The 27219-nt window shown below is 49.9% G+C and overlaps 1 protein-coding gene and 1 long non-coding RNA gene across 2 annotated transcripts in view; both read right to left on the bottom strand.

Annotated features, from left to right (window-relative positions):
* The window catches only part of ANO7 (anoctamin 7), a 30915-nt gene extending 11851 nt beyond the window's left edge, over positions 1-19064 (bottom strand). The window contains 11 exon segments of the mRNA XM_084780269.1: positions 2989-3085; positions 3808-3898; positions 4779-4944; positions 5982-6092; positions 7492-7549; positions 9253-9389; positions 10120-10227; positions 14535-14665; positions 16113-16170; positions 17662-17786; positions 18841-19064. Coding sequence (XP_084636395.1) covers positions 2989-3085; positions 3808-3898; positions 4779-4944; positions 5982-6092; positions 7492-7549; positions 9253-9389; positions 10120-10227; positions 14535-14665; positions 16113-16170; positions 17662-17769 — 1065 coding nt within the window. The 5' untranslated portion in view covers positions 17770-17786; positions 18841-19064.
* A 342-nt stretch (positions 19065-19406) lies between these two features.
* On the bottom strand, positions 19407-21813 carry LOC311595524. The gene is made up of 2 exons (XR_014778471.1): positions 20191-21813; positions 19407-20051 (listed from the first exon to the last, which is right to left on the bottom strand). It is a non-coding gene; the product is annotated as an uncharacterized lncRNA (long non-coding RNA).
* Between the last annotated feature and the right edge of the window lie 5406 nt (positions 21814-27219).

Raw genomic sequence — 27219 nt, 5'->3', positions numbered from 1 at the left:
GGGGGAGCAGAGGCAGTTGGATCTCTATGAGTTCAAGGCCAGCTTGGTCTACAAAGGAAGTCCAGGACAGCCAAGGCTACACAGAGAAACCCCGTCTCGAAAAACCAAAAGAATAAAATAAAAAAATAAACTCTGGCATCTCAAGTGTAAACTACCGTCTTTGTTTATGTGGTGCAGAGAGTCAAACCCAGGGTCTCTTGGATGCTAGGTAAGAAGTTTATCAATAAAGCCACATGGTCAGCCCATTGTGCCTTCTCACTCACCTAGCTAGCTTCACTTGTTCCCAGCTTGCATTCATCTGAGCTGGGCACAGTGGGAGGAGAGTTTAGTTTTTTGGTTTTGTTTTGTTTTTTAATTTAGTTTTTTTTAGAGTTAGTGAAACTAGGGAATGCTGGGCACAAGGCGGACAGGAAGTTTGGAGGCTTGTGGGGAGGCTGTAAGTGAACTGGGTTGTGACTCTCAGAAGTTGTTATGTCCCAGAATATATCTCAGAAGTTATGTCCCTAGAACTCTTTGATGTAATCTTTTGAGGGGCAGAGTTGGAGACAGGGTTTCTCTGTGTAGCCCTAGCTGTACTGGAACTCAGCTGGCTTCGAACTCAGAGATCCACCTGCCTTTCCCCCTCCCCCGACCAAGTGAAGAGATTAAAGGCATGCCCCGCCATTTCCCAGTGCCTTAGATGGGAGCATAACCCCAAAGGCCTTGGAGGCAGAAGCAGAAAGAAGGGAGAGAGAGGGGCAGCTACAGACGAGGACCACCCAGGAGCTGAGAGAGAGCTGCTCCACCAGCCGGTATCCGGCTTTGGGACTTGTAGCTTCTAGAAATGTGGGAGTAAGGCCCACCCCTTGCCTTGACCCCATCATTACTCTGCCACAGTCAGCACTTTTTCTGTAATTCTTTTGGGGTTGTTTGTTTGAGAAAGGGTCTCCTGTATCCCTGGCTAGTCTCAGACTTGCTTTGTAGCTGAGGGTGACCTTGAATTTCTGGTTCTTTACTTCTTTTGTGTGTGTTTGTGTATTATATATTATTTATTTTATTTTATTTTATTTTTTGCTTTTGTTCTGTTTGTTTGGTTGGTTTGGTTTGCTTTTTTGTTTTTTTGGAGACAGGGTCTCTCTGTGTAGCCTTGGCTGTCCTGGACTCGCTTTGTAGACCAGGCTGGCCTCGAACTCAGCAATCCGCCTGCCCCTGCCTCTCCAGTGCTGGGATTAAAGGCGTGAGCCACCATGCCAGGTTTTTGTTTTGTTTTTTGAGGCAGGGTTTCTCTTTGTAATAGCCCCGGCTGTTCTGGACTTGCTTTGTAGACCAGGCTGGCCTCGAACTCACAGAGATTCACCTGTCTCTGCCTCCCCATCTGCTGGGATTGCAGGCGTGCGCCACCGCGCCCGGCTCTAATTTATTTTTATTTTATGTGCATTGTTGTTCTGCCCGTACGTTTGTCTTTGTGAGGGTGTCAGATGTGCTGACAAACAATTGTGAGCTGCCATGTGGGTGCTGGGGCTTGAACCTGGATCCTCTGTCAGAGCAGTCAGTGCTCTTATTTATTTATTTATTTATTTATTTATTTTTTTTTTTTTTTTGGTTTTTCGATACAGGGTTTCTCTGTGTAGTCTTGGCTGTCCTAGACTCGCTTTGTAGTCCAGGCTGGCCTCGAACTCACAGCGATCCGCCTGCCTCTGCCTCCCGAGTGCTGGGATTAAAGGCGTGCGCCACCACGCCCGGCCTATTTATTTATTTTTAATTTACTTTTTTGGGATTTTCGAGATAGGATTTTTCTCTGTGTAGCCCTGGCTGTCCTGGAACTCATTTTGTAGATCAGGCTGGCCTCAAACTCACAGAGATCCGCCTGCCTCTGCCTGCTGAGTGCGGGAATTAAAGGCGTGCGTCACCACACTCGGCTCAGTCAGTGCTCTTATCCTCTGAGACATTTCTCCAGCCTCAGTGCTCTACCTCTTAACTGTCCACTTAAGACAGACCCAGAAGGGGTTCTGGGACAGAGGCAAAGGGATTGTGACCTCATTCTGGCCACCAAGGACATGAGCTCTGCGTCGAGAAAGAAGCATGCCCAGGACCATGCTGGCCGAGCCACTGGCCAGCTGCACAGAGCCTGTGGCCAGGTCTCCTGCTCAGAAGTTCACATTCTTAGCCCTGTGAATGTCTAAGAGCTTCAGGGGATGCCATAGCTAAAAGACCTGGGGGCAGGTTTCCAGTTTACTACGTGGTCAGTCATTTATGGTGGTTAGTTTTTGCTTGTCTATTTGTTGTTGTCAACTTGACACAAGGTTATCTGGGAAGAAAAACTTCAATTGAAAAAAGTCTCTCCATCAGAGTGGCCTACAGGGACGTCTGTGAGGAGTTTTCTTGATTAATGATTGATATGAGAAGGTCCTGTGGGCAGTGCCACCCTGGACAGGTGGCCCTGGGAGGTTTTAGAAAGCAGATTTAACCAGGAAATGATGGTACACACCTTTAATCTCAGCACTGGGGAGGCAGAGGCAAGAGGATCTCTCAGTTCAAGGCCAGCCTGGTCTACAGAGTAAGTGCGAGGACAGCCAGAGCTACACAGAGAAACCCTGTCTTGAAAAAGTAGTGGGGGAGGGGGGAGGGGAGGGGGAGAGGGAGGGGGAGCAGGCTGAGGATGAACCTGTGAACCAGCAGCACTTCTTCAGTTCCGGTCCTGACTTCCCTTCATTATGGGCTGCGATCATGACATGTAAACCAAATAAACCCTTTCCTCCCCAAGCTGTTTTTGGTCACTGTTTTATGACAACAACAGGAAGCAAACCAAGACAGCCATATCCAACGCTAACAGCAGTGAGAGCTACTTTGTGGCGCTCTTTTGGCTATCATTTGTGAGATGGACAACCTGAAGGCCAGGTGAGGGGGCGACAGAGCTGACAGAGCTCACTGAAGGTTCTGTCTTCACAGGGCCAGGACCTACAGGGACTGCCATCCCTCAGTGCCCTGACCCCAGCTCTCATACCGTACCTGGGCCAGGGTGCAGGCGCTGGAGAGCAGCCAGAAAGAACAGTCAGGACAGAGTGGGCACATGTCGAAGCCACCCGGGCTGTGGCATAGCTCCTTCCTGTGGGGCACGGATGTGGTTCCAGGAGCTGAAGGGCTGCACTCCCTTCCATGTCAGCCCCGCCTCCTCGCCTTTGCACCACCACTGTTCTTCTGGCCCTAGAACCTTCTTCTGGTTACTGTTCTGTTTTGAGACAGGGTCTCACATATCTTAGGCTGGCTTTGAACTTGCTATGTAGCTGAGAATTCTTTGAGTTTCTGATTCTCCTGTCTCCATCTCCTAAATGCTGGGATTATAGGTGTGCGGCACCTCATCAGGCTTACGAGGTGTTGGGGACCAAAGCTAAGCCCTCCTACATGCTAGGCAAGCACTCCATCACCTGAGCTGCATCTCCAACCCCACCAGCATTTCTTTAAAAAGCAGTTGTTGTTGTTGTTTTTAATATAGGCAGCAATAATGATGAAAGGTAACTATTTGGACTTTCAGATACACAATTAAGTAAAACACAAAAGTCAGTCAGTCATTATAGGAAAAGCCTATATATATTATTCTAAGGACAAAAGGTGAGTGTCGGTACCGGCCTGGGGCACCTTGTTTACCTGTGTCAGCCTGGGGCATCTCTGTCCAATCCACCTTCTGGCGTGTCCTCAGGAGAGCAGGTTGTGCTTACCATACATCTCCACCCCAGCTCTAACACAGGGCCCAGGCTTGGGAATCCCATAGCCACCCTCACCCTCCTGAGGCACAGGACGGCGTGGGAGCTGAGGTAAGAGGGCACTTACGTTGGTATGTCTGAGAATACCAGGAAACAGCCCACCAGGAACACCACTGTGCCCACCAGTGCTGCAGGCAGGAGCCAACCCGTGTAAAACCCTGCGGGGGGGGGGGGGGATGCCGAGAGTCCAGCTGTTGGAAATTGGGTGTGTGCTGGGGATGTATTTGCTTTCTGAGATGCAGGCTTAGCCCAGTGGGAACAAGAGCCTCCGGAAGGATACAGAGAGACTCAGGCACCTCCCTGGCCACTTGCCCTTGACTCTGAACATCTGCCCTCAACTCTGGATTCTCACCATGTCGCCTAAGTGCCAGTGCCCCTGACTCCATCCCATTGGGCCCTTTATCTTGTGATATTATCCCCTAGCACTTGTCCACTGCCAACCTACTGCTCACTGATGTCTTTCTGAGAGGTATAAGATTCATTGCAGTTCGAGGCCGAATGAAGGTGTGGACCCACTCTCACCTCCACACCCCACTAGGCCACCATCTCAATGGACCACACCCAGGTACCCTGAGACATCTGCCTGCTTCCTGTGGGGCCATCCCAGACCCCAACTGGTGTCCTGATCCCTACAGACCCTGTGAGGCCAGGAAAACACCTATAAAATGTTCTCTGTCTGGAGCCTAGATGAAGAGACCTTCCTCCCCCACCCCTCCCTGAAGTCCTCCAGCATGGCCACACTGGACATGAGGAAAGGCAGTCCCAGGATGGAGATGGAGGGTCACAAGGCAGAGCCCAGGGAAGGCAGCTAAGTCTCTGAAGGTGCCAGCTTGACTGAAAAGAGCAGAGTTTGGGTCTGTGGAAACTAGCTGCGGTCAAGAGGAACCCCACAAACTAAGGTGCTGCCAGTCCAATGCCTAGTTGCCCATTATATTATCCGGGGCTGGGAGTGGGGCGTGCGGGTAAGGCCTGATAGGAGAACTATCCCAAAGGGCAGACTGTTATAAACCAAGGACCAAGCATCAAGACAGGACTTACCAAGCCAGGCGAAGTAGAGAGCCACCTTCTCCCCGAAGTACCTACGCACATGGTCCAGTGGCTGGTACTTGCTCCACTTGCCCCAGCGAGCCCAGTGTTGGAATAAGACTTGGCGCTGGGTGAGACCCAGGGCCTGTGAGCTCTCTGGGACTGCAGAGAATGGGCCCTGGGAATAAGAAACCATTGGGCTATGTTTCCCCTTGATGATCTTAGCTCTGCCCACAGGTCATTGCACAGGACACACTTGTAGGTATGGCAAGTTCAGTGCTGACCCAGACGCACAATTCCACCCTCCAGTGCAGGCAAATGGTGAAGACCCCAAGGGATGATGTTGTAAGGAGAAAAACCACAATCACACTTGAGGGATGGGCCAAGAAGGGTCTTAAGGGAAATGTAGGTTGAACTGTCCAGAGAAGGGGATAAATCTTGAAAGAGCTGGCCAGGACAGTGGCTGGGGTGCAGGTTAACCAACAGCTCTGCGGGGTCTTGCAGGCCTGGCACATATGCTGTTTGGTACCCAAGCTATGAGCCACTCCCCATGCACCCCAGCTCAGCTGACAGCAAGAGTGATGCTGTGGGGGGAGGGGGCAGGGGGTGCCTCACATTTCTACACCCACTTTACTTATCTACATGTTATCAAGCAGGACTGGACTGTCTCCCACGCCCTCACGTGCCTGTATGCCTCAAGACCTTTTGAGACTGCTCTCCAGGCCTCTCCTGTGTGGCAGAAGGCTGCAGAAAAGCTGGGGCATGAATATCATCCTGACCTACATGTGGGCTACATCAAGGATGAAAGTATGGCTATCAGGGCAGCAACAGGCAGCTGTGGTAGTGAATGCCTCTCTGCCACTGTCCCAGATTGCCCAGCTTCTGGGTAGGAAGAAGGGTGTTTTCTCTGTTCTCCCTATCTCACAGTCTTCTTTAGTGAGATACCTTGCTTGAGGAACCCAGCCTTAGTACCTGTGGTGTGGTGGGGGCCTGGTATGTTCGCTGGGGACCCCTAGAAAGGGCAGGAGACCAAGATGACCCTTCAGCCTCCAACACTGACTACTTCACTTTACAAGGCTATGCATTTGATATTCCTGACCTGGCTGGGGCTGTCAGAGAGGGTACAATTACTTTGCTTCCTATGATTAAAGGGTGCAATAGCACTGGGTCAACTCACGGTCTACTCTGGCTCAATGTCCCAGCCCAGAGACTCACATCATGCAGGGGGAAAGCTGCACTGAAGACACCTTCTGTCAGCAGCTGGTCAATCCCAAACAAGCCTTTCTTCTTGTGGCCATATCGAGTCTTGGCCAGGATTTCAAACAGCTGTGGGTGAAGGATGACGCCCATCACTGGTCACGTGATGGCATAGCAGGGAGACCCAACTTGGTGCTGAAACCTTGGATGACATCTTATGGTCCCCAGTGACAGCTAATGATATTGATGGAGTGTCCCCAAGGTCTTAAAACCCAGGTCCTATATCCTAACCACACATTCATGACCACACTGGTAGAGATAATAGTCTGTCACTCTCCGGTCTTACCAACTCAGAAGCTTTAACCTCAGTCAAACAGCTTTTTTAGCGTCCAGCCTGGGTTGGAGCCTGGGCCCAGTGATGCATGACTTTCATGGACCCCTGTTCCAGTAGGATCAGCTCTGCTAGGATACTTGTCTGGGATGGGAAACCTCTGGCTTGGAGGCTACTGTAGCAGTGCCTTTTGGTGATCATTAAGTGTATGGGGTAGGCCTGTCTAGACCCTTCCTGGCCACATGCTGTTGGAGCAGGCCTCCTAACGCAGCGGTTCTCATCTTTCTAATGCTACAGTCTTTTTGGTTTTTTTGTTTGTTTGCTTTGTTTTTCAGAGACAGGGTTCCTCTGTGTACTTCTGGCTGTCCTGGACTCATTTTGTAGATGAGGCTGGCTTCGAACTCAAAGAGATCCACCTGCCTTCAGCTTCTCAAGTGCTAGGATTAAAGGCATGGGCTGCTTGGCACACGCCTTTACTCCCAGCATTCGGGAGGCAGAGGCAGGTGGATCACTGTGAGTTTGAGGCCAGACTGATCTACAAAATGAGCCTAGGGCATCCAAGGCTACACAGAGAAACCCCATCTCAAAAAACAAACAAAACAAAAGCATGGGCTACCTCGCCCAGCTGCTGCAAGTTTTCACACAGTTCCTCATGTTGTGGTGACCCCCAATCCACAAAATTATTTTTGTTGCTACTTTGTAACTGTGGTTTTGCTACTACTGTTATGAGGCATAGTGCAAATATCTACGGTTTCTGATGGCCTTACGCAACCCCCAGGAAAGGGTTGTTCAACCCACAAAGAGGTTGCAACCTACAGGCTGAGAACCACTGCCCTATGCCTCAAACCTGCCCATATAGCCTAGTTTTGACATATTGGCTTAGGGTATAGCAGGACCTCTTCTTTGTCTGTTCTGGCCAGCTAACAGGATCACCTCACCTAGGCCTGGCTCCTTGGTAGTCTGTCCCAGAGGTCCACCAACACGTATTGTTCTGGGCCCCAGGATTACAGAGGGGTGCTGCCCCCACTGTCCTGCAGCCTGGCCATATCCTCACTCTGCACTGCAAGATCAGGGACACTCTACTCTCTAAGGCTTTGACCCTCTGGTTACAGGAAGCCTTATGGTTGGTGGTTAGGATACGCCAGCTTCTCTGAGCCTGGTCAGATTAGGGTCTGCAGTAGACAACACTCCACTCACAATCTGGTGCCTTTTGGTGCTGGTGAAGAACGTGTCCTGATCGTCACTCCCGAGGAACCTGCAGAGGTGAGAGAAGTTCAGAGATTTGAGAGTATGGGGGTTTTTGCTGCATAGAAGTAAAGACACAGGAGCAGACATAATGGAGAAGAGTGTATGCACACAGAGCCTGCACAGAGAACCAGAACCCCGGGGCTCGGGAAGACAGCCACTGTGCTCAATCATACCCATTTTTGCCTTTTCTTTTCCTTAGACAGAAGGCCACAACAGACACCACCCACCACCCACGTAAGGCAGGGGAAAAGCAGACAGTTCCTATAGAGGCCAAGGCCCTGAGCAGACCATTAGACCCACTAGGAAACCCTAGAGTGCCTGCCCTGAAGCTTGCACAAGGACTAAAGGCACAGGAGGAGAGGGGAAGAGCGGCACAAAAGTCCTCAGTGTTTCGTTAGCGGAAGCAACAATGATCGCGGCTAGGTCTGCAGGCTGTGCACGTCACACACTTGCTCTCTTTGGTAATGGATGTGAGGAAGCTCCTGGACTCAGCCGAGGGAGGGCTGTCGACAAACATGTTGTCTCCCTCACCAGTCAGGAAAGGTATAATGACAAAGTTCACTGGCCCAGAACACAGGAGCAGAGCAAGAAATGGCCTGGCATGGTCTAAGTGTGTCTCATGAAAGTTCATATGCTGTGAAGTATCAAGGTGGCAGAACCTTTAAGAGTGGGGCCAAGCCAGGCATGGCGCTACGCATCTTTTATCCTGGCACTTGGGCAGCAGAGGTAGGCAGGATCTTTGGGAGTTCAAGGCCAGCCTGGTCTATATAGTGAGTTCCAGGACAGTGAGTACACAGTGAGACTCGTGGAGCTGCAGCTGCTGTCTCTAGGCAGAGGCTAGCCAGCCAGGGGAGGCCACCGATCCTAGCCTGTCAGCCTCCTAACTTAACATGCTGAATGAGCCTGAATGAGTAGTTCATTTTGTACGGCAGGAGGGAAGAATGGGCTGGCAGTAATTATTGCATATCAGACCCATTTCCTGTTTTTTTTTCTTTGTGTGTGCATATATGTTGTATTTATGTGACGCGTGTGCACATTCCACAGTGCATGTGTATATGTCCCTGCACCAAGAGACCTTGTTGAGTCAGGGTGTCTCTGATTTCTGCTGTACATTATACTCTAGGCTAGCTGGCCCGTGAGCCTCAGGGCAATTCTGTCTTTTCCTCCACCTCACATAGGAGTTCTGGGATTACAGATGTGACTATCACATCTGGCTTTTTTCTGTCAGGTTCTGGGGATTGAACTCAGGCTTGCATGACAAGTGTTTTTGACCTGTTGAGCCATTTCCCCGGCCCCCAGACTTCCTTTCTCAACAGCGTACCAATCCAGTCTTTGGGTATTTTGTTATAGTAACAGAAATGATTCGTGACATGGGCCTTCTATGACCATTCCTAGGATTTGGAGCATGTTTGTCCCCCAGCACAGCCACCCTGTCTTGAATAATGCAGGTGACTTACCAACAAACACACAGCTGTTCAGTAGGCTTGTTCACCTGGGATTTAGATGGTATTCTCTGAAAATCCCAGGTGAGGAGAGCATTTGGGAGAAAGCGTGATGTTTAGTTAATCCATTCGCGGCCTCATTCACACACACACACACACACACACACACACACACACACACACACACACACACACATTCTAGCTCTTATCCAGGGCTGGTCCCACAGGAGGCTGCCCTGCTGGACTCAACAGGACTGCAATACCATACCATTGCAGCTTGCTTGCTTTAAACTGGCAGGAGTAATACTCCGGGGGGGTGTCAGGCACTTCTTCCAGCAGGATATTGGGGATGCCCAGCCATTCCAGAAGAGTGGCTGACCAGTTGGAGGCCTGGTTGGGTAACTCCTGGAAAGAATATTGTTCAGGGGGTTGATCTTCACAGCTGGGGAGGAGACTGCCCAAATCTGCAAACAGGATTCCAGCAAAGGGTGCAGCCTCGAGAAAAAGCATCTCCTACTGATTCACTGTGCCACAGATCCTTTCCCCCCTTCCCCCCTGCCCCCCACCTCCTCTGCCCCTTGGCATCTCTGCTGTAGACCTTTCCCCTCTGTGGGGCCTCAGGCTCTGAGAGCAACTTGGCCTGTTAAATTGAGGACCAGGGCTGCAGCTCATGCCACTAGGGAATAAAGAGAGTAAACAGTGTGTTTCTGTTCACCCTCACACGATGTTGGTAAACCCCACTGTGAACAGTCCAGGTAAGTCACCCTGAGGGCACCAGGACACCTCCATCCTGAGCACACAAGGCTGGACTACCTCAGCAGATGGCCCTGTGGGGTCTGAGCCTGCAGGGAAGGAACTCAGCCAGCTTACAGCCTCGGCTACCCTAGGTACTGCCAGCATCTCTCTGATCCCTGAGCCTGTCATGATGTGGGGTGGGTGTTATTTCCTGTTCATCCAATGGGTGATTTGAGGCTCCTTGTGACAGTGGATTGCAGGGAAACTAAAGGTCCCCAACTGGGACCACCTCCAAGGAGTGATGGTTTTAGCAGCTAAGCCCAGTCCGTAGGGAACAATCAGATGTAGACCTGAGAGGGGATCCCCATCCTCTCCCTCTGCCCTTATGTTCCCCCAATACCTGCAGAGGCAGCTTCAGGCGCAGGTCTTCGGCATAGTAGCAGAGTACAGCCCAGGGTGCACTGAGGAGGATGTAGTGGACTGCAGTGGCCTCGTCCTGGACATCGTGCTGCAGCACCAGGGGCTTCTGTGAGGGCCTGAGGCTGTTGCTATATGCCCTGTGTCTATGCATACTCAGGATAGGGATAACAATGTAGTAACCCAGTGCTGATGGACAGCCAATGGCTGCACACTGGTGCTGAGGACAGCCAATGGCTGCACACTGGTGCTGAGGACAGCCAATGGCTGCACACTGGTGCTGAGGACAGCCAATGGCTGCACACTGGTGCTGAGGACAGCCAATGGCTGCACACTGGTGCTGAGGACAGCCAATGGCTGCACACTGGTGCTGATGAACAGCCAATGCCTGTACACTGGTGCTAAGGACAGCCAATGCCTGCACACTGGTGTTGATGGATAGCCAATACCTGCACACTAGTGCTGAGGACAGCCAATGGCTGCACACTGGTGCTGATGGACAGCCAACGGCTGCACACTGTCAGAAAGCTTGTGGTGGCAGCACCTCCTCCTCAGAGAGCTTATGCCTGGAGCCTGTGCCACCTGTGTTCTCTTTGTGACAATGACAACCAAAGCAACCCTTCTCCCAAAATCTGGGGACCCATTTGTGGCTTCTCAGAGACCGTACTGACCTAACCCATCTTCTGGTTAAGGAGTGTATGTGGGGTTGGGGGTGGGGAAAAAATTCAGCTTTGCCTAGCTGAATTAGTAGCTGCTTCAGCATTTTACAAATCTTTGGAAATTCACACTGTCCCCCACATGCCTAAGAAACGTGACCACCCCTGTGGGCACAGACAGTGGGCACTACAATCCTCTGTTATGCTACAGCAAAACAAGCCATCCTCGTGGCCGGATACTGTTTACCAGCAGAGTCCCAGACAAAGGTGAGGACAACTTGAATATCAGAGCCTGGCTTTGTTTGCGCCTTATGTTGTTGGAGCTTGTGCTCCAACTGCTGTGTTAGCACCAGGGAGCGCTGTAAACCCAGAGTTATGTTAATCCTGCTCTAGACTGAATGTGAGTTAGAATAGCAGTTTGGGGCTGGGTGTGGTGGCGCACGCCTTTAATCCCAGCACTGGGGAGGCAGAGGCGGGCAGATCTCTATGCGTTCGAGGCCAGCCTGGTCTACAAAGTGAGTCCAGCACAGCCAAGGATACACAGAGAAAACTGTCTTGAAAAACCAAAATAGAAAAAAGGAAAAAAAGAATAGCAGCTTGGAGGGTAAGGTGGTGATTTGGTTATGGCCAGTACTCTATAGTCCAACCTCACTGCCTACATATCCAACACACTCGTTTACTTATCAAGATGAACTAGTCTGAGCCAGTTTTGGGCTGTCACTGCTGTCCTAGTTTAGAGACACATGTTAATTTTACACCTTCCCCCCCCAAATCCTGCCACACTGAGTTTCCATGCTGCCCACGTAGAACACTACATCCTGCACACGGGGGCAGCCCTGCACCTGATCATTTGGGGCACTCTTGCATGCTTGTGACATGCTGAGAGCTAAGTCTCCAGGCTGAGGGTGTTTGGGGAATGTATCGGGGGAGGTGGTGGTTGGGGAGACGGATAATGGGTAAGGAATAGATGGATGGTGCATGTATGTGTGAAAGCTATGAGGAACACAGGTGGTTTGAATAAAAATGGCCCTCAAAGGCTCATATATTTGAAGGCTTAGTCACCTGGGAGTGGAGGTTTTTGAAAGGATTAGAAGGATTAGCAGGTGTGGCATTGTTGGATGCGGCACTGGGAGTGTGGGCTTTTAGGTACCAAAAGTCCATGCCAAACCCAATGTCTGTGTGTCTGTCTGTGTGTCTGTCTGTCTCTGCCTTCAGATCAGGATGTAGCTCCCAGCTACTGCTCTAGCACCATGCATGCCACCATGCTCCTCTGCCGTGATGACAATGAATTAACTCTCTGAAACTGTAAGCCAGCATCCCCACCCCCACCCCCCACCCCCAATTAAATGCTTTGTTTGAGTGGCCTTGGTCATGGTGTCTTTTCACAGCAATAGAACAGTGACTACGACAGAGGCAAAAGTAGCTCTGTCCACAGTTAAAACAAACAAAACTTGTATCAGCGATGACACGTGTGGCCAGCAATCTACATGTCCAGAACAAACAAGGACTTCCTACACAACTAAGCAGAAACAGGCAAATGACCCAACAGGAAAGAACAGATGGCACGAACAGGCGGTTGGCTTTATAGTTGCTCCCAGACTTAAGATGGCTCTACTCTGGATTTCTTCCTATTTTAGGACAGAGTGCTGGTCTTTTCCTGCCCAGCAGTGTGTGCTCCTACCCTCTCTGATGATGATGGGAAGCAACTGTGAGCAAAGCTTCTGGTCTATCCTGTGCTCCCAAGGGAGCCATTGCCCTGTACAGTGTACTGGGAGGCTAAGATGGGGTGTTCAGTAAGATACATGCATTTGATGCATTTTAAATTCTACCCAGGTCTACCTACTGGCTTCAACTGGGTTCTGTCTGGGAGCAGGTGCCCTCATCTTCCGTCAAGAGAAGGTTAATGGGCATACACATGGTTCATAGATGTATAAAAATGCACAACCTCTTTAGAAATTAGAGAGAGAAAAAGAAAACTAGGGTGAGATACTGGTGTGTTTCAACTGACTGCTGGATGTGGAAAGTCAGTGCTAGAGAGATGGTGCAGCATTTAGAGTACTGGCTGCTCTTGCAGAGGACTGGGCTCAGTTCCCAGCACCCACATGGTAGCTCACAGCCATCTGTAACTCCAGTTCCAGAAAATTTGACACCCTCTTCCAATTTCAGTGAGCCCTGGGCATGTGGCACACAGACATGCATGTATGCACGTAGGCAAAACACAATATATATATTATATAATTATATAAAAAATATATTATATATAATTATATATATTATATACATACATACAATATAAATGTATATTATATACATATATATTATATGCAATGTCTATATATAAAAGAAAATGGAAAACGCTAACACTGACTTGTGTTGAGAATATTCAGAGCAAAGAGGTGCTGGCTCACCCCCAGATGGCAGTGTAAATTGGGCCACCCTTTGAGAAAACGGGTGAGCCCCAGTCGTAGACCACAGAGGCCGAGCTGACATGCTGAAGGACATGATTAACTGAATCTTATGGTGGGAGACAGAAGAAGGTGGCTGAGGAGGCAGAGGATGAAGAATATGGATATAAAGACCTGCCAAAATGGGCTGGAGAGATGGCTCAGCAGCTAAGAGCACTGTTAAGAGCAGTTAAGAACTCTGGAAGAGGTCCTGAGTTCAATTCCCTGCACCCATGTGGTGGTTTACAACCATCTATAATGGGATCTGATGCCCTCTTCTGGCATCCAGGTGTACATGCAGGTAGACCATTTATATACATTAAATAAATAAATCTTAAAAAAAAAAAAAAAAAAGGCCCGGCAATGAAGCCAGGTGGGATTGCGCACACCTGTAACCACAGCACTTAGAAGGCAGAGCCAGGTGGATCTCTGTGAGTTCCAAGCCAGTCTGGTCTACAAAGCAGCCAAGGCTACACAGAGAAACCCTGTCTCAAAAATACAAAAACAAAAACAAAAGCAAACAAAAAACAAGAAAACAAACAAAAAAACTCAAAAAAACAACTCCCCACACAGGGACCTTTGTATCTTCTAAATCCTATAACACCCAACAGTGATTAAAAATGACACATGGGGGCTGGAGAGATGGCTCAGGGGTTAAGAACACTGTCTACCCTTCCAGAGGTCCTGAGTTCAATTGCCAGTAACCTCATGGTGGCTCACAACCATCTATATGAGATCTAATGCTTTCTTGAGTACTGTATACATAATAAATAAATAAATCCTTTAAAAAAATGACATATGGGCAGTGGTGGGGCACGCCTTTAAATCCCAGCATTTGGGAGGCAGAGGCAGGAAGATCTCTGTGAGTTCAAGGCCAGCCTGGTCTACAAAGGAGTCTGAGACACCCAAGGTTACACAGAGAAACCCTATCTTGAAAAACAAAACAAAAAAACAACACAACCACAACAACAAAAACCCCAAAAACAAAAAGAAAGAGAGAAAAGGAAATGAGACATGCTGACAAAAGCTGGCGGTAAGTAATGGGTAGCTAAGATGGAGACAGTTTTATCCACTCCTCTGAAGGCTTTAGCGTTTGTGAGTGAGCACGGTAGATCCACATTCTGGCTGGCCTGGGGTCAGTGGTTCCCTAGCTACAGGGAGCTCCCTAAAGGGTAAGTATCCAACGGGACCCCTGGGGCCTGCCTTGCTTCATATCTTTGGGTGCTAAGCCCTCAGGCCTGCAGAATCAAGTCAGGCCATGAGAAAATACAGAATCTCCTCTTCTGACCACCACGTACCTGATCTATATTCAGGCCAGCCACGCGAAGGTTTTCCAGAAAGGTCTCCCGCCAGACCTCATGTGTGTTTGACTTGTCCTGGGTGGGACTCTCTTGGTTCCTCCTGTCTTCTTCCCAAACAAGAACAAAATCTGCAACGATCAGTGGGGACAGAGACAGCGAGCTCAGGCTGATGGGATGCAGGCCCAGGCCAGGGTTGCTGGGGTCTCAGCTGGGGGACAGGGGTTGAGATAGGAAGTGAGAGCCATGGGCTTCTCCCTGGCTCCTGCCCAGCCTTCTCCTTGCTTGTAGTTAGGGCTGGAGAGCAGGTGCCAGAGTGAAATGCAAATTAGGAATTGAGGCTGGGAGGGACTGGGCGTGTCCTCCTGGGATCCTTTCTGCAGCTTGGTTCCCACAGACCCAAACTCCTAAAGAAACCTGGTTAGGTGTGATTTCTTGGATTAAAACACACACACACACACACACACACACACACACCAATAAAACAAAAACCAGTAAGACAAATTTCATCAGAGGATGCCATCCAAAGGGTGAAGGCATCCCAGAGAAAAGGAAAAAATATTTGCATAACATGTTTCTAATAAGGGACTTGTATCCAGAATTAAAAGAGTTCTTACAACATAAGACACACAAACACATACAAAGAATAAACAATTTAAAAATGGGCAAAGATCCTAACACTAACACTCAGGGAGGCAGAGGCAGGCAGAGCTCTGTGAGTTCAAGGCCAGCCTGGCCTATAAAGTGAGTCCAGGGCAGCTAGGGCTACACAGAGAAACCCTGTCTGGAAAAACAAAACAGCACACTACCACTACCACCACCACAACAAAAACTGCCTAAAATAACAAAACAAACCGAACAACAACAAAAACCTCAACAGCATCAACATTTGCCTCCCTTGACCACGTGCAGAGAGAAGTGCTGAGTCCCAGGAGAGTGCTCCTTGTCTGCGGAACCTTCAGTGTTGTCCGTGTCTTCTACACCCCTCTAGCAGTGCATGTGTTATAATTCCCACAGACCTTTGCCTGAACGTGCTACTTTCTGTATTGCGCTTTCATAATAGTCATGCTAAGGAATGTGAGGTTAGAGTTTGTCTATGGTCCCTTTGGAGAGCTGATGGGGAGTGTGGGCCTCGGACCCCAGAGAGGACCTGATGCAGATCCCACCAGGAAATGAAGGTGGCTTTGGGCAGGTGGGAGCCATGGGCTAAGGAGATGGTGGGAGAAGTGGACGTGAGAACATTTAAAGGCAGAACCATGTGAGTGCCAAGAGAAAAGACTTTGAGATGACCAGAAATTGTGACTAAAAACTAGGAGGAAGGGACAGTGTGTGCTAAGGCTGGAGTGGGTACAATGGGTTTTCCTCTTTAAGGCCCCTTGTCAGGGGGACCTTCCTTTCCTGGTATCTCCCTGTCTACTGGCTTGCTCAGCAGGCAGCACGACAGTTGTCCCCAGCACACAGAGGTTATCAGGGAAGAGCTGGTTATTGAGCTGATCCAAGCCGGCTGGCTTCCTGACGCCACCCGAGGCACCCCATTTGTGACCCCACCCCAGGACTAACAGAGTACAGATGGCTTACCAATTGGGGGTTTGGCAGAGCTCCCAACTCTGCTGGGGGCCAGCTGCTGTTTACCTGCCTGGAGGAAAGAAGAAGACCTTCAGCATCCTACTGGACCATCGGGATGACTCACTCCCACCCCACCCCTCCCTGGCTGCTCCTTGTCCCTCCTTCTATGGTCCTCTCTCCCTTCCGGTTTCCAACTTACACCCTCTCTCCCCTCCCCTAGTTCTCCCTACCCTGTTTCTCATTGCTTCCTCCCCCTTTGCCATTTCCTCCTCAGCCCTTTCCTTCATCCTGGCCTCCCAGGCCTGCTCTGGCCCTGCCCCAGACCACTCTGCAAATGGAGAAGCATAGAGAGAAAAGTTGGGAGCTGTGGGACCTAAGGGCTGCTGACAGGCACAGCAGGGATGGGAGGCTTGTGTCCAGCCTGCACCTTCCTTATCTTCCCCACCAGCCTCCACTGGTCTCTGAGTGCTGTGGCAAGGATCAAATTGGCAAAAAACTATGGTCAGGCCTGCGCTGAAAGCACTTCCCAGGCTCCACAACCGGAAGGGAAGCCACCCTCCTCCTCCCAGTGTGGGCTTGAGGACAAGTCAGAGCAACCGGAGGGTAGAATCCTTTTTGTTTTCCTTACATTCTTTCTCCTTCTGGAGAGCAAGGCTCTGTGTTCCCCTCTGAGGGGGCCTCATTTCATGGTACAGAGGGACAGTAGAAAGGGTTACTGATGGTTACCCTTAGATACTGGGGCAGCTGCAGGGAAGGACCAGGGCTTCCTGTGTGGCATCAAAGACTGGGACCCACAGTGTTCCAAGCATATTTGGGGTGTCAGTGGCCTTTCTAACAGGAGGAGTCATAAAACAGGCTAGGGTAACAAGGGCAGAAAATGGCGCCTAGAGGGGCTCTGTCTTCCCTGGGTGCTAAGGGCTGCCTTTCCCGTTTTGTTCAGGAGACCAGTGCCTATGCCTTAGTGATGAAGAAGCCCCCTTCTGAGGAATGGTTAGATGCAGAGCAGAGACTGGTCACAAGCACCTTTCCACTTCCAGAAGAGAAAGTGGAGAAACAGCGAAACATCCAGGGTGTGGCCACCCTGTGCATCTGCTACCTGCCTTCTGGTATTTGCAGCTCTTGTGCGCAACAGAATTCATGGGTGACTCCCCCATACTCTCCACTTCTCACACCCCTGGTTTCCTCCTTTCACAGGGGTTCTGACAGAGAGGGACCAAAGCCTGGACCTTGGTCCTAACTTTGTCTTCTCTCCCTTCCCCTGAGCCTCCTGTCTAATAGGATCTCAGCTTGTCCCTCCAAGTTTGAGAGAGGTGAGTGGTGACCTGATAGTGTGTCAAGAAGGCATCTGTTTCCCTGTCATCCAGGGCTCGGGGGCTTGCATCTGGATACTGTACCCCCTTTTTCAAGGGCTCTAGGACAAGAGCGAGGATATAGCCCCTGATTTGGATGGGAGAATTCCCAAATCACTCAGCACATAGGAGCCTCATGAGCCACAGTCCAGTGGGAGGAAGATGGGAATTTTACTATGCTGACCACCAACCATCCCTAGGGTTGAGGGTACCTCTGAGACTTGGGCTGTGCTTCCATAAGAGCACCCATTCCCTGCTTCGGGGGAGGCCATGTCGATCAGCACCACATTGTCTTCTTCCTGGGCTCGCCTCGGCAGCATCTCACTCCTGAGCCACACTGAGGCCAGGGTAGCCAGAGCATGGGGTGGTTAGAGAAGACACCAGTTAGAGCCAGCCCTGACCCTGTGACAGAGCCTGCAGCAAGCCTGTTTTACAGATAAGGAGACTGGCTCATTGGAGTGGGCTGCTAGGGCCAGACAGCATTGTCCTAGTGTGGGCATGTGGGTATCTCCACATGATGGGACACTAGCTCCGGGAAAGAGCCAGCCACTGAATGGAGTATCTAGGAGCCTAGTGTAGCATCCATCCATCCATCCATCCATCCACTTACCCACCCACCCACCCACCCATCCAGCAAGTGCCAAGCCCTGAGTACTTTCACTCTGTGTAAGGCAACGCCACACTATGAGGCTGCCACACAGACCTGCTCCTTCCTTCCTTCACCTATAAAGGAAGGCTATTTGGGCCATAGAGGACAGACAGTGCCCTTTAGGGCTGTCTTTGCTGGAGGACCTTCTTCCAGGACCCCAGGCTCTCCCAGCAAGGAAAAGCACAGTCACTTAGGGAGTTCTATGGGGTCTCCATGTCACCTTGTGACCAGGAAGGAGGTAGGTGGGAGCAGGGTTATTGTTCAGGTGGGCAGGAAGGGGAAGATGCTGCTTTTATTCCAATGCTCTGTTTTAGATAAACAGAGGCCTGGAATGGTAGACATAAGCCCAAACGTTTAGCTCCTGCCACGAACCAGCATTACAACTATGGGGACCCGGGGAGTGAGTGACAACCACAGGTATTCCTAGACAAAGGCTCTGGAGTATATGTCACCTGATGGGTGGGACAGAGAGGTCCAACCAAAGATCCCAGACACAATGTTATGAGCAGGTGGAATGCTGACTCCTTAGGGTAGGGTGCCCTAGTCAAAGTCGCACTGAACACTGTCCCTGCACCTCTAGAGCTTGGAGCAGACACTGTGCCAGCCAAGGGTAAGCCTCAATACTGCCGTGCATGCATCAGTGTGTGGAACCTTAGTGAACTACAGGCTCAGTTTTCTGGGGTTCATCTCCCTCCTGCCCTTCCCGTGGCCCAAGAATCCAGGCGGACAACGCTTGGCCTACCTGGCACAACGGCTTTCAGAGGAAAGACCTCAGAGTTCACAGCCAGGCCATCAGCACACACCTGGTTCCAGCAGACGCAAAATCAGAGCCAATCCTGTCCCTAGGGTCCTGCCTGAGCTGCGGAAGCCGGCTCACCTGCCCTCCTCTCACAGGATAAAGGGAACCGAAGCAGACAAGAGAGGTACTCAGTGTGGCCCGCCACCAGGGTGAGGTCTGAGATCCAGTCTCTGGGCAGGATCTGCTTCTGTTTGAAAAGAGGGTGTGGGGCTCTGAGCCTGCAAACAATCAGCCCCTTTTTCCTTCCCACACCCTACATGCAAATTCCAGGTGCCTCAGGCACTTTATTTGCTTAGGATTCCAGTGGCGGCATGCCTGCCTGGCATAAGGGAAGTCCAGAGAGATGGTAGTAACAGGAAGAGACACAGGTGTCCCCAGGCAGGCAGCCCTGTTAATGTAGGGGTGAAGATTCACAGGGGTTGACAGCACTGAGAAAGGGTAAGAGCTTTATCACTTCCTGGAGTGTGAGCTTAGTGAGGATGCTGTTAGAAACATAGAGGAACAGTTAGTGTTTTTCCGCAGTGCCACATTTTATTGACAACAAATTCAGGTACAGCATTTTCAACAGCAGCAATTTGTCATCCACTCCTGCTTTCCTGGACTGTCCTGGCTGAGGCAAACACAGGCTCCCTGATTCCAATCTTCATCCCTTTCAGATGATACATTACATATCACACAGTAATATGTGAGAATACTTATATATGTATAAGTGTAGATTATGGGATGGCTGTAAGGGGTTGAAGATGCAAGGCATTTCAGAGTTATTGACAGGCCAAAGCTGGGAAGCTGTCAGGGACATGAGTCTCTGATAATGAACTAAGAACTGGAGAAGCCAGAGAAATGGTGACTGTGAGTCAGGGCACTGTGGGTCACAGGTTAGGGAGTGAAGCATCCGAGCTGAGTCCAGCTGCAGAGGCCAAAGGGGAAGCTGGTTCACACAAAGGAACAGGTTGAGTGGTGGCTGGCAGAACCAGCTGGGAGAACAGGAGGATGAGCGATGGCGGCTTGAGTAGGTTGCACCAACAGTGGAGACAGACGGCCTGAAGCCTCAGGGAGAGTCGGGGTTCCTTTGCCAGCCAGTCAGTCCTTGATCCATGCTGGGTGGCGAGGAGACAGATGGGTTGAGGACTGTCCCCATCCAATTGCTGCATTCTCTGTGGGGTCAGATGAAGGAGTTACCTACTTTCCTTAGCCTGGGATGCTCAGTACTTGGGCCTGGCTCTCCTGATACCCTTTAATATGCCCACAAGCCTCTACAGCCCCGGTCCACCAGGATACCTTGGAGAGGAGTACCTTTTCAGCTCACAGGATAATCATCTGTCTGTCTGTGCCGTGTGGACAGTGTCAATAGATGTTGTAGAGTCGCCTTCCATCCTCGATAGAGTACAAAGCTGCTTGTAAACAGAGTCTCTCAGGCGTAGTCAATGTGGAAAGCCACTGTTTTACACAATATGGAGTGACTTAGGGCAAGGTTCAGCCCGACCGCCACAGGCAGCGTGCACCTACCTTCTCAGGGCTTGCTAAACGGGGAGCTGTCCCAGCTTGTCTCCTCCTTGGCTTTGGCCTGTCAGGGAGCCACTCTCCTGTCTCTTTGCTTCCCTGTGCGAGCAGGGAGAGAGTTCCTCCGCTCCCTCCAGAGATTGCTCTAAGGACCTCAGATACAAGTCTCCAAACTCTCAGTAGCTTCAGCCCTTGGCACCTCCCAGGAAGCCTCTATTTGGGGTCCTGTGATATGCCGCTGAACAGCAGGTAAAGCCCCTGTGGGCAGCAGGCCCTGTGACTAAAACCAGAGATGGACTCTGGACATGACTGAAATCAAGCCTCACAGAAATCAGGAGAGCACACAAACAGGACAACGGGAGGACCAGAGAGGTGGGGGTGAGGCTGTGAGTGGATCTGAGCAAGTGGGGTAAGCTAGAAAGTAGGACACGCTTACATCTCCTCAGCCTGCTGCTCTTTCTCTGGTTGGTCAACAGCAGAGGACCCTCACAGGAAAAAAAGCCAATCTCCAAGGGCTCGCCAACCCCAAATCTCTGCTTTTGTTTTTGTTTTTTGAGACAGGGTTTCTCTGGATGGCCCACTCAAAGATCTACCTGCCTCCGCCTCATGAATATTGGGATCACCACCATGCCCAGCTATGCAGTTTTTTGTTGTTTTGAGGCAGGATCTTACTATGTATCCCAGGGTAGTCTCAAACCATGGGCAGTTATCCTGCGTCAGCCTAAAGTGATGCTATACTCCAGTCTCTGCTCTTGGTGGCAACCAGAGTGTGCTGCTGGAAGTCACTTCACACTACAGGAGTGGACAGGGGGAAAGACCCCTGAAAGCACTCTCATGCCTGGGCCAAGCCTTTTAATTTAAAAGTTTTATTTATTCGTGTATGAATGAGTATGCGCACACACCCATGCACACACGCCATCACATGTATGTGAAGGGCAACTTCTGAGAGTCACTTTTCTCCAGCTGTCATGTGGGTTTCCAGGTCATCAGCCTTGGTTGGTGGCAAGTGTCTTAAGTCACTAAGCCATCTCACTAGCTGCCTGGGGCTAATTTTCTGTGTGTATGCCACACGAGTTATTGTATTGATTGATTGACTCAGAGTTTCTCTGCATAACCTTGGCTGTCCTGGACTCACTTTGTAGACCAGGCTGGCCTCGAACTCACAGAGATCCTCGTGCTTCTGCCTCCCTGAGTGCTGGGATTAAAGGCATTTATTATCATGCACCTGAATGAGTTTTTTTTCCTTTCTTTTTTCTCTTTCTTTCTTTCTTCTTCTTCTTTTTTTTTTGAGACAGGGTTTCTCTGTGTAGCCTTGGCTGTCATGGAACTCTCTCTGTAGACCAGACTGTGGCGCCAGCGCCACCATGGTACCGAGTTGAGGGCGAGGAACTGCAGATTTAACACACACACACACACACACACACACACACACACACACACACACACACACCCGGGTCCTTCGTGCTAAGGGAGCAGCAGCCGCAGCAGCAGCCGCAGCAGCTGTTTATTATTCTCGTCCGGCCCCTCCAGAGTTCCAAAAAGCCTTCTTATAGGCAGCAAAAGAGGAATCCTCCTCCCAGGTGAAATCCCTGAAGAGGTGATTGCACACAGGAGGAAAAGTCTCAAGGATTGGAGGAGTGTGTCCTCAGAGCAGTAAACATGACTAGCTAACCAAGATAAACACAGACATGGAAGCTGCTAGAAACAGGACATGAAACAGCAAGACAGGCAGGCAGCCCAGTCGGGCCTGGTTCCTACACCAGACTGTCCTCGAACTCAGAGATCTGCCTGACTCTGCCTCCAGAATGCTGGGATTAAAGGCATTTCCCACTGCGTCTGGCTCTATTACTTTTTGCAGGAGGAAGGGAAGGAACTAGTGAGTACAGGTGTCCTGTTAGATCCCAGGTGCTAAGAGGACTCAAGGCCCTAATCTTTGACACCAGCTTTATTTGGCTATAACTTTTTCTATTGGTTTATGTAACCTAAGTCCATTACAGGTGCTGGAGAGATGACCCAGGGGCTAGAAGTAGTTGCTGCTCTTGCAGAGGACCAGGGTTCAGTGCCAAGCACCCACAGGATGGCTCACAACTCTCTCCCACTCAGTACCAAAGGATCCAATGCCCTCTTCTGGCCTCCATGGGCAAAGCAGTACACATAAAATTAAAACAAACAGTGGTGGTGTGCGCCTTTAATTCCAGCACTTGGGAGGCAGATGGATCGCTGAGTTTGAAGCCAGCCTGGTCTACAAAGTGAGTCCAGGACAGCCAAGGCTACACAGAGAAACCCTGTCTCAAAAAAAAAAAAAAAAACCAAAAAGAAATTCACAGCAAGAGGGTGAGCCTTGACCTGACCCTGCGAAGAAGGCTAGGTATCTGTGGGGAAAGAGGTGGTTGTGATGTCTAGGTGGGTTGGCCACAGGGCCCTGAGCCCTAGTATGTTTCCTTTCCAGCTTGTAGCTGGGGCTAGGTCCTAGCAATCAGGGCACAGGCTCCCACACCTAACTCTGGATGGCTTTCCTAAGTCTAGCTCCCTATACCTCTCCAGCCTGCTGTCCTCAGATTGTTTTGATGTCTCTCAGGCCACATACCACAAAGGTCAGGAGTCCAGTGATACCTTTCTGGGTCCATGAGTGTTGTAGCCTGCTGGGCCAGACCTGGCCTATGCTACACCTATACATTTGGGCTGGCACCTGCCTAGGGTGGCTCTACCCATTTCTTTCTTTTTTGTTTTTGTTTTGTTGTTGTTTTTTTTTTTTTGAGACAGGGTTTCTCGGTGTAGCCTTGGCTGTCCTAGACTGGCTTTGTAGACCAGGCTGGTCTCGAACTCACAGAGAGCCGCCCACCTCTGCCTACAGAGTACTGGGATTAAAGGCATGCGTCACCACGCCTGGCCCCATTCCCCTTCTTAAAACACCCTCTCCAGGCTTGGTGCCCAGGGGTAGGGAGAGGTAAACAGGGTAGAAGCCACAGATCGCCTTTAACCCTGTCCAGCTCTTCTCTACTCTGAATGCTCATACAAGTGGGCATGTGGTCACTACCTGGCAGAAAGCAGGGCCCTCCTACAGGGCCCTGAGAACAGCTCCCTGCTACCCCTCCACAGTCCGATGCCCCATAGTGGTAGAGATGGTGAAGTTACAGCAGGGTTAGGAATATTATGAGGCACTGTCCTGTTCCATCCCATGTTCCTGATCCCAGTTGGCAGAACTGAACTGGACAGAGCTAGAAAGAGCTGGCAGGTGGGTCTGGGATGACCAAGACAGAAAAGGAGAAGGGGAGCAGGTCCCATGGGCTGTGAATAGGAGGGTGCAGACAGGGGTGAATGCGGACTCTCACAGGAACAGGAGCTAAGACCTTCTACCCTCTGGTTGGAGAGCGATGCAGAAGAGGAACTAGGAGAGAAAAGAGATCATTTCTAGAGGGACCAGTGAAGGGAGAACTTACCTGTGAACCCAAGCCCTCCCAGCAAAGCCCTGCTGGTGTGCTGGGTTCTTTTTTTTAATTTATTTATTTATATATTTTTTTTGTGCTGGGTTCTTGGGGGAACAATTTTGAAGGGACAGACTGAAGCAAGCCCTGTTTTAATAGCCAGCCATGCTTTGATTAGACAGCAAGGGAGCCAGAGCCCAGATGGAGTTCCTTCTATGCAGAATACTGTTTCCTACTGCTGCTCTAACCAATCAGCACAATGTGGCAGTTTAAAGCATCCCAGCCAGGCGGCGGTAGCGCGTGCCAGTAATCCCAGAACCCAGAGAGGCAGAGGCAGGCAGATCTCTGAGTTTGAGGCCAGTGTGATCTACATAGCCAAGGCTACACAGAGAAACCCTGTCTTGAAAAACCAAACCCCAAAACAACAAACCCACATCCCAGTTCAGGAGATGTCAAGTCTGAGTCTGCCTCTTGACTAAGGTCAGAGTGTCACCAGGGCTCACTCTATCCTGGGGGCTCAGAGCAGCCCTGTCCAGTTTCAGGGGAAAGGCTGATTGACGGATTCTCCTCCATCTTCACAGCCGTCCTTGCCTCTGACAACCCATTTTCCATTCACACCTCCCCCGTGTCTCAAACTGCAAACCCCTCTCCTGCTGTCTCAGGTTTCAGAGGTTGGGGATGTTTGGGGGATGAAGTTGGCTCCACTTTTGTGGGCAGCCCTGGGCAATAGGCCTTACGTCTTTGTATACACGTCCCGTTATTTCTGCAAGGCAAAGCTTCTGAAGAGTGGGGCTGAGTGACGGAAGAACTTAGCACATGTAGGGCTGCTGTGAGCTCCCAGAGCTCATTAAGGGAACAGAGTGCTTATTCTCTGAACCTCCACAACCTTTGAGTTACTCAGTCCCCACTCACAGGCGTTCCAAACTGCAGCCAGGAGTGGCTTTGTTATTTTGTGGTGCCCCCACATGCTAGGCGAGCACTCTACCAGAGCTACAACCCTCAGCTACTGGATGGTTTTAATTACCCTTCATTAATTAAGAGCCATGTGCTATGCATCTGTCTCTTATGATGGAAACTGCCAGCTTTCTGATATTTTTCTTTTTTATTAAAAAAAAAATTACACTTTTTTGTTTGTGCATGCCGGAGGATGTGTGGCCAGAGGACAACTCACAGTAGCTGCTTCTTTCCTCCCACCATGTGGCTCCCAAAGATAGAACTCCAGTCATCAGAATTGGTGGCCAGAGCCACTACCAGTTAAGCTATCTGGATGGTCTGACTTCTTGTTTTTTTTTTTATTAGACTGTAGGTACTCTACACATTACATCATGATCTTTAACACATAGGTAATGATTTTTTGTTTTTTTAAGACAGGGTTTCTCTGTGTAGTCTTGGCCATCCTGGAACTCACTCTGTAGACCAGGCTGGCCTCGAACTCTCAGAGAGTTCTGCCTCTGCCTCTGCCTCTGCCTCTGAATGCTGGGATTAAAGGCATGTGCCACTGCTGACCAGCCTTGTTTTTAATGCGGTTTTTGGTAAGAGGGGCCCTTTTTCTTACTGTTGGCTCTTTTATCAGGCAGCTTTTCCTTCCTAAGTTTGGGTTTTGGCTCATGACTAGAAACCCTTCCTTAGGGAGGAAGTCAATGTAATGTCTATCCAGATGTTCCAGTCACTTCACCTATAGAATGCTGCTCTCTGCCTGCTGCAAACACACCTTGTATCAGTTATCTACTTGCCTGGTTTCTGAACAAAAGATCTCCATTTCAGTGACTGTTTGCAGTTTCTAGAGCTGGTATTTATGTAGTTTGCTTTCTTTTTCACATTCCAACATGTCTGGACTGAACATATGTTCTACAACTAATGGGAGATCTAATGGTACAGCTAATTGGCAAGGTTAACTATTCATGAAGTATCAGTATCTTATAATTCATGGTGCTCAGATTTGCTGAGACAGCATGGCAGTTGTAGTGTGTGCGTGCGCTTCACCAGTGGAAGGTGAAATGTACCGAGAGCTTTTCACATTTCAATACTTGGTCCCAGTTGTGCTATTTGGGAAGGTTGTGGAACCCCTGGGATAGGATCTAGCTGGAAGTGGACCACTGAGAGGCAGCCCCCATTGGATGGTGCTTGCCTCGACTGTGGATGTCAGATCCCACTGCTGCAGTGGGAAGCTGCTCCTGCTGGCACTTGGCACTAGATCCACTGGGCCATGAGCCAGACCAAACCCTTCCTTCCTTTTGCTGTTTCTTCAAGGTATCCTACCTCAGTGACAATAAAAAGAAGTATGTAACCCAACGAGGAAGATGCTCCCACCCTCAGTAATCCCCTAGCTCCAGCAACGGAACCAGGGCCTTTAGGTTAAGCACACACACTGCCCCTGAGCTGACTTCTTTTAGGGTTACAACCTTGGTCAAAAGCCACACTCAGTTACTTATTTTTTGTTTTCCGAGACAGGGTTTTCCTGTGTAGCCTTGGCTGTTCTGGACTCACTTTGTAGACCAGGTTGGCCTTGAGCTCCATGCTCAGTTTTTAATGTGGGTGATGGGGATTTGAACTCAGGTTCTCAGGTTTGTGGAGCAAGCTTTCTTACCCATTGGCGTTTCTCCACAGCTCAAGTCTATCAGATTCTACACTCTTTTTTTTTTTCCCCCTGAGACAAGGTTTCCCTGTGTAACTCTGGCTGTCCTGGACTCACTCTGTAGACCAGGCTAGCCTCAAACTCACAGTGATCCACCTGCCTCTGCCTCCTGAGTGCTGTAATTAAAGGCGTGCACCGCCATACCCAGTCTAAATTCTCTAGTCTTTAAGATATCTTTTTATTTATAAAGAAATAAAAATGGTGAAGTCCAGGAATACAAAGCCAGTTAGATGGTTCAACAGGTAAAAAAAATAAAATAAAATAAAATAAAATGCTTGCTGCCAAGCCTGATAATCTGAATTCATGTCCCTGAACTCACATATAGGAGAGAAGAGAGAACCAACTCAACAAATCTGTCCTTTGAGGTCCACATGGTACACCATGGCACACATGTGCCACACACAGACATCATGCATTAATAATAATAATACACTAAGTGGTGATTTATATAAACTGTTTCTGTTTCCTTTCCCTCCCCCAGTATTAGGGATTGAACCCAGGGTCTCCCACATGCTAGGCAGGTATTCTAATCTTGAGCTGTATCCCAGCCCCATTGTTACTTTTTATTTTGAGATAGGTTGGCCTTGATTTCACTCTGTAGCCAAGGCATGCCTTAAACTCTTCACTCTCCTCCCTTAGCATCCTGAGTAGCTGAGATTACAGGCCTGCACCCTGGGCCCAGTCCTGCCTATTCATAAAACATCCTTGCATTCCTGAGATAAAACCTTCTTGGTCAAGAAGCAATCTTCTTTGATTTGCTGA

The sequence above is a fragment of the Acomys minous genome, assembly GCF_964271855.1.
Source record: "Acomys minous genome assembly, chromosome: 4".
NCBI classification, from domain to species: domain Eukaryota; kingdom Metazoa; phylum Chordata; class Mammalia; order Rodentia; family Muridae; genus Acomys; species Acomys minous.
Note: the sequence above shows the minus strand (reverse complement) of the source record. Positions and strands in the feature narration are given on the sequence as shown.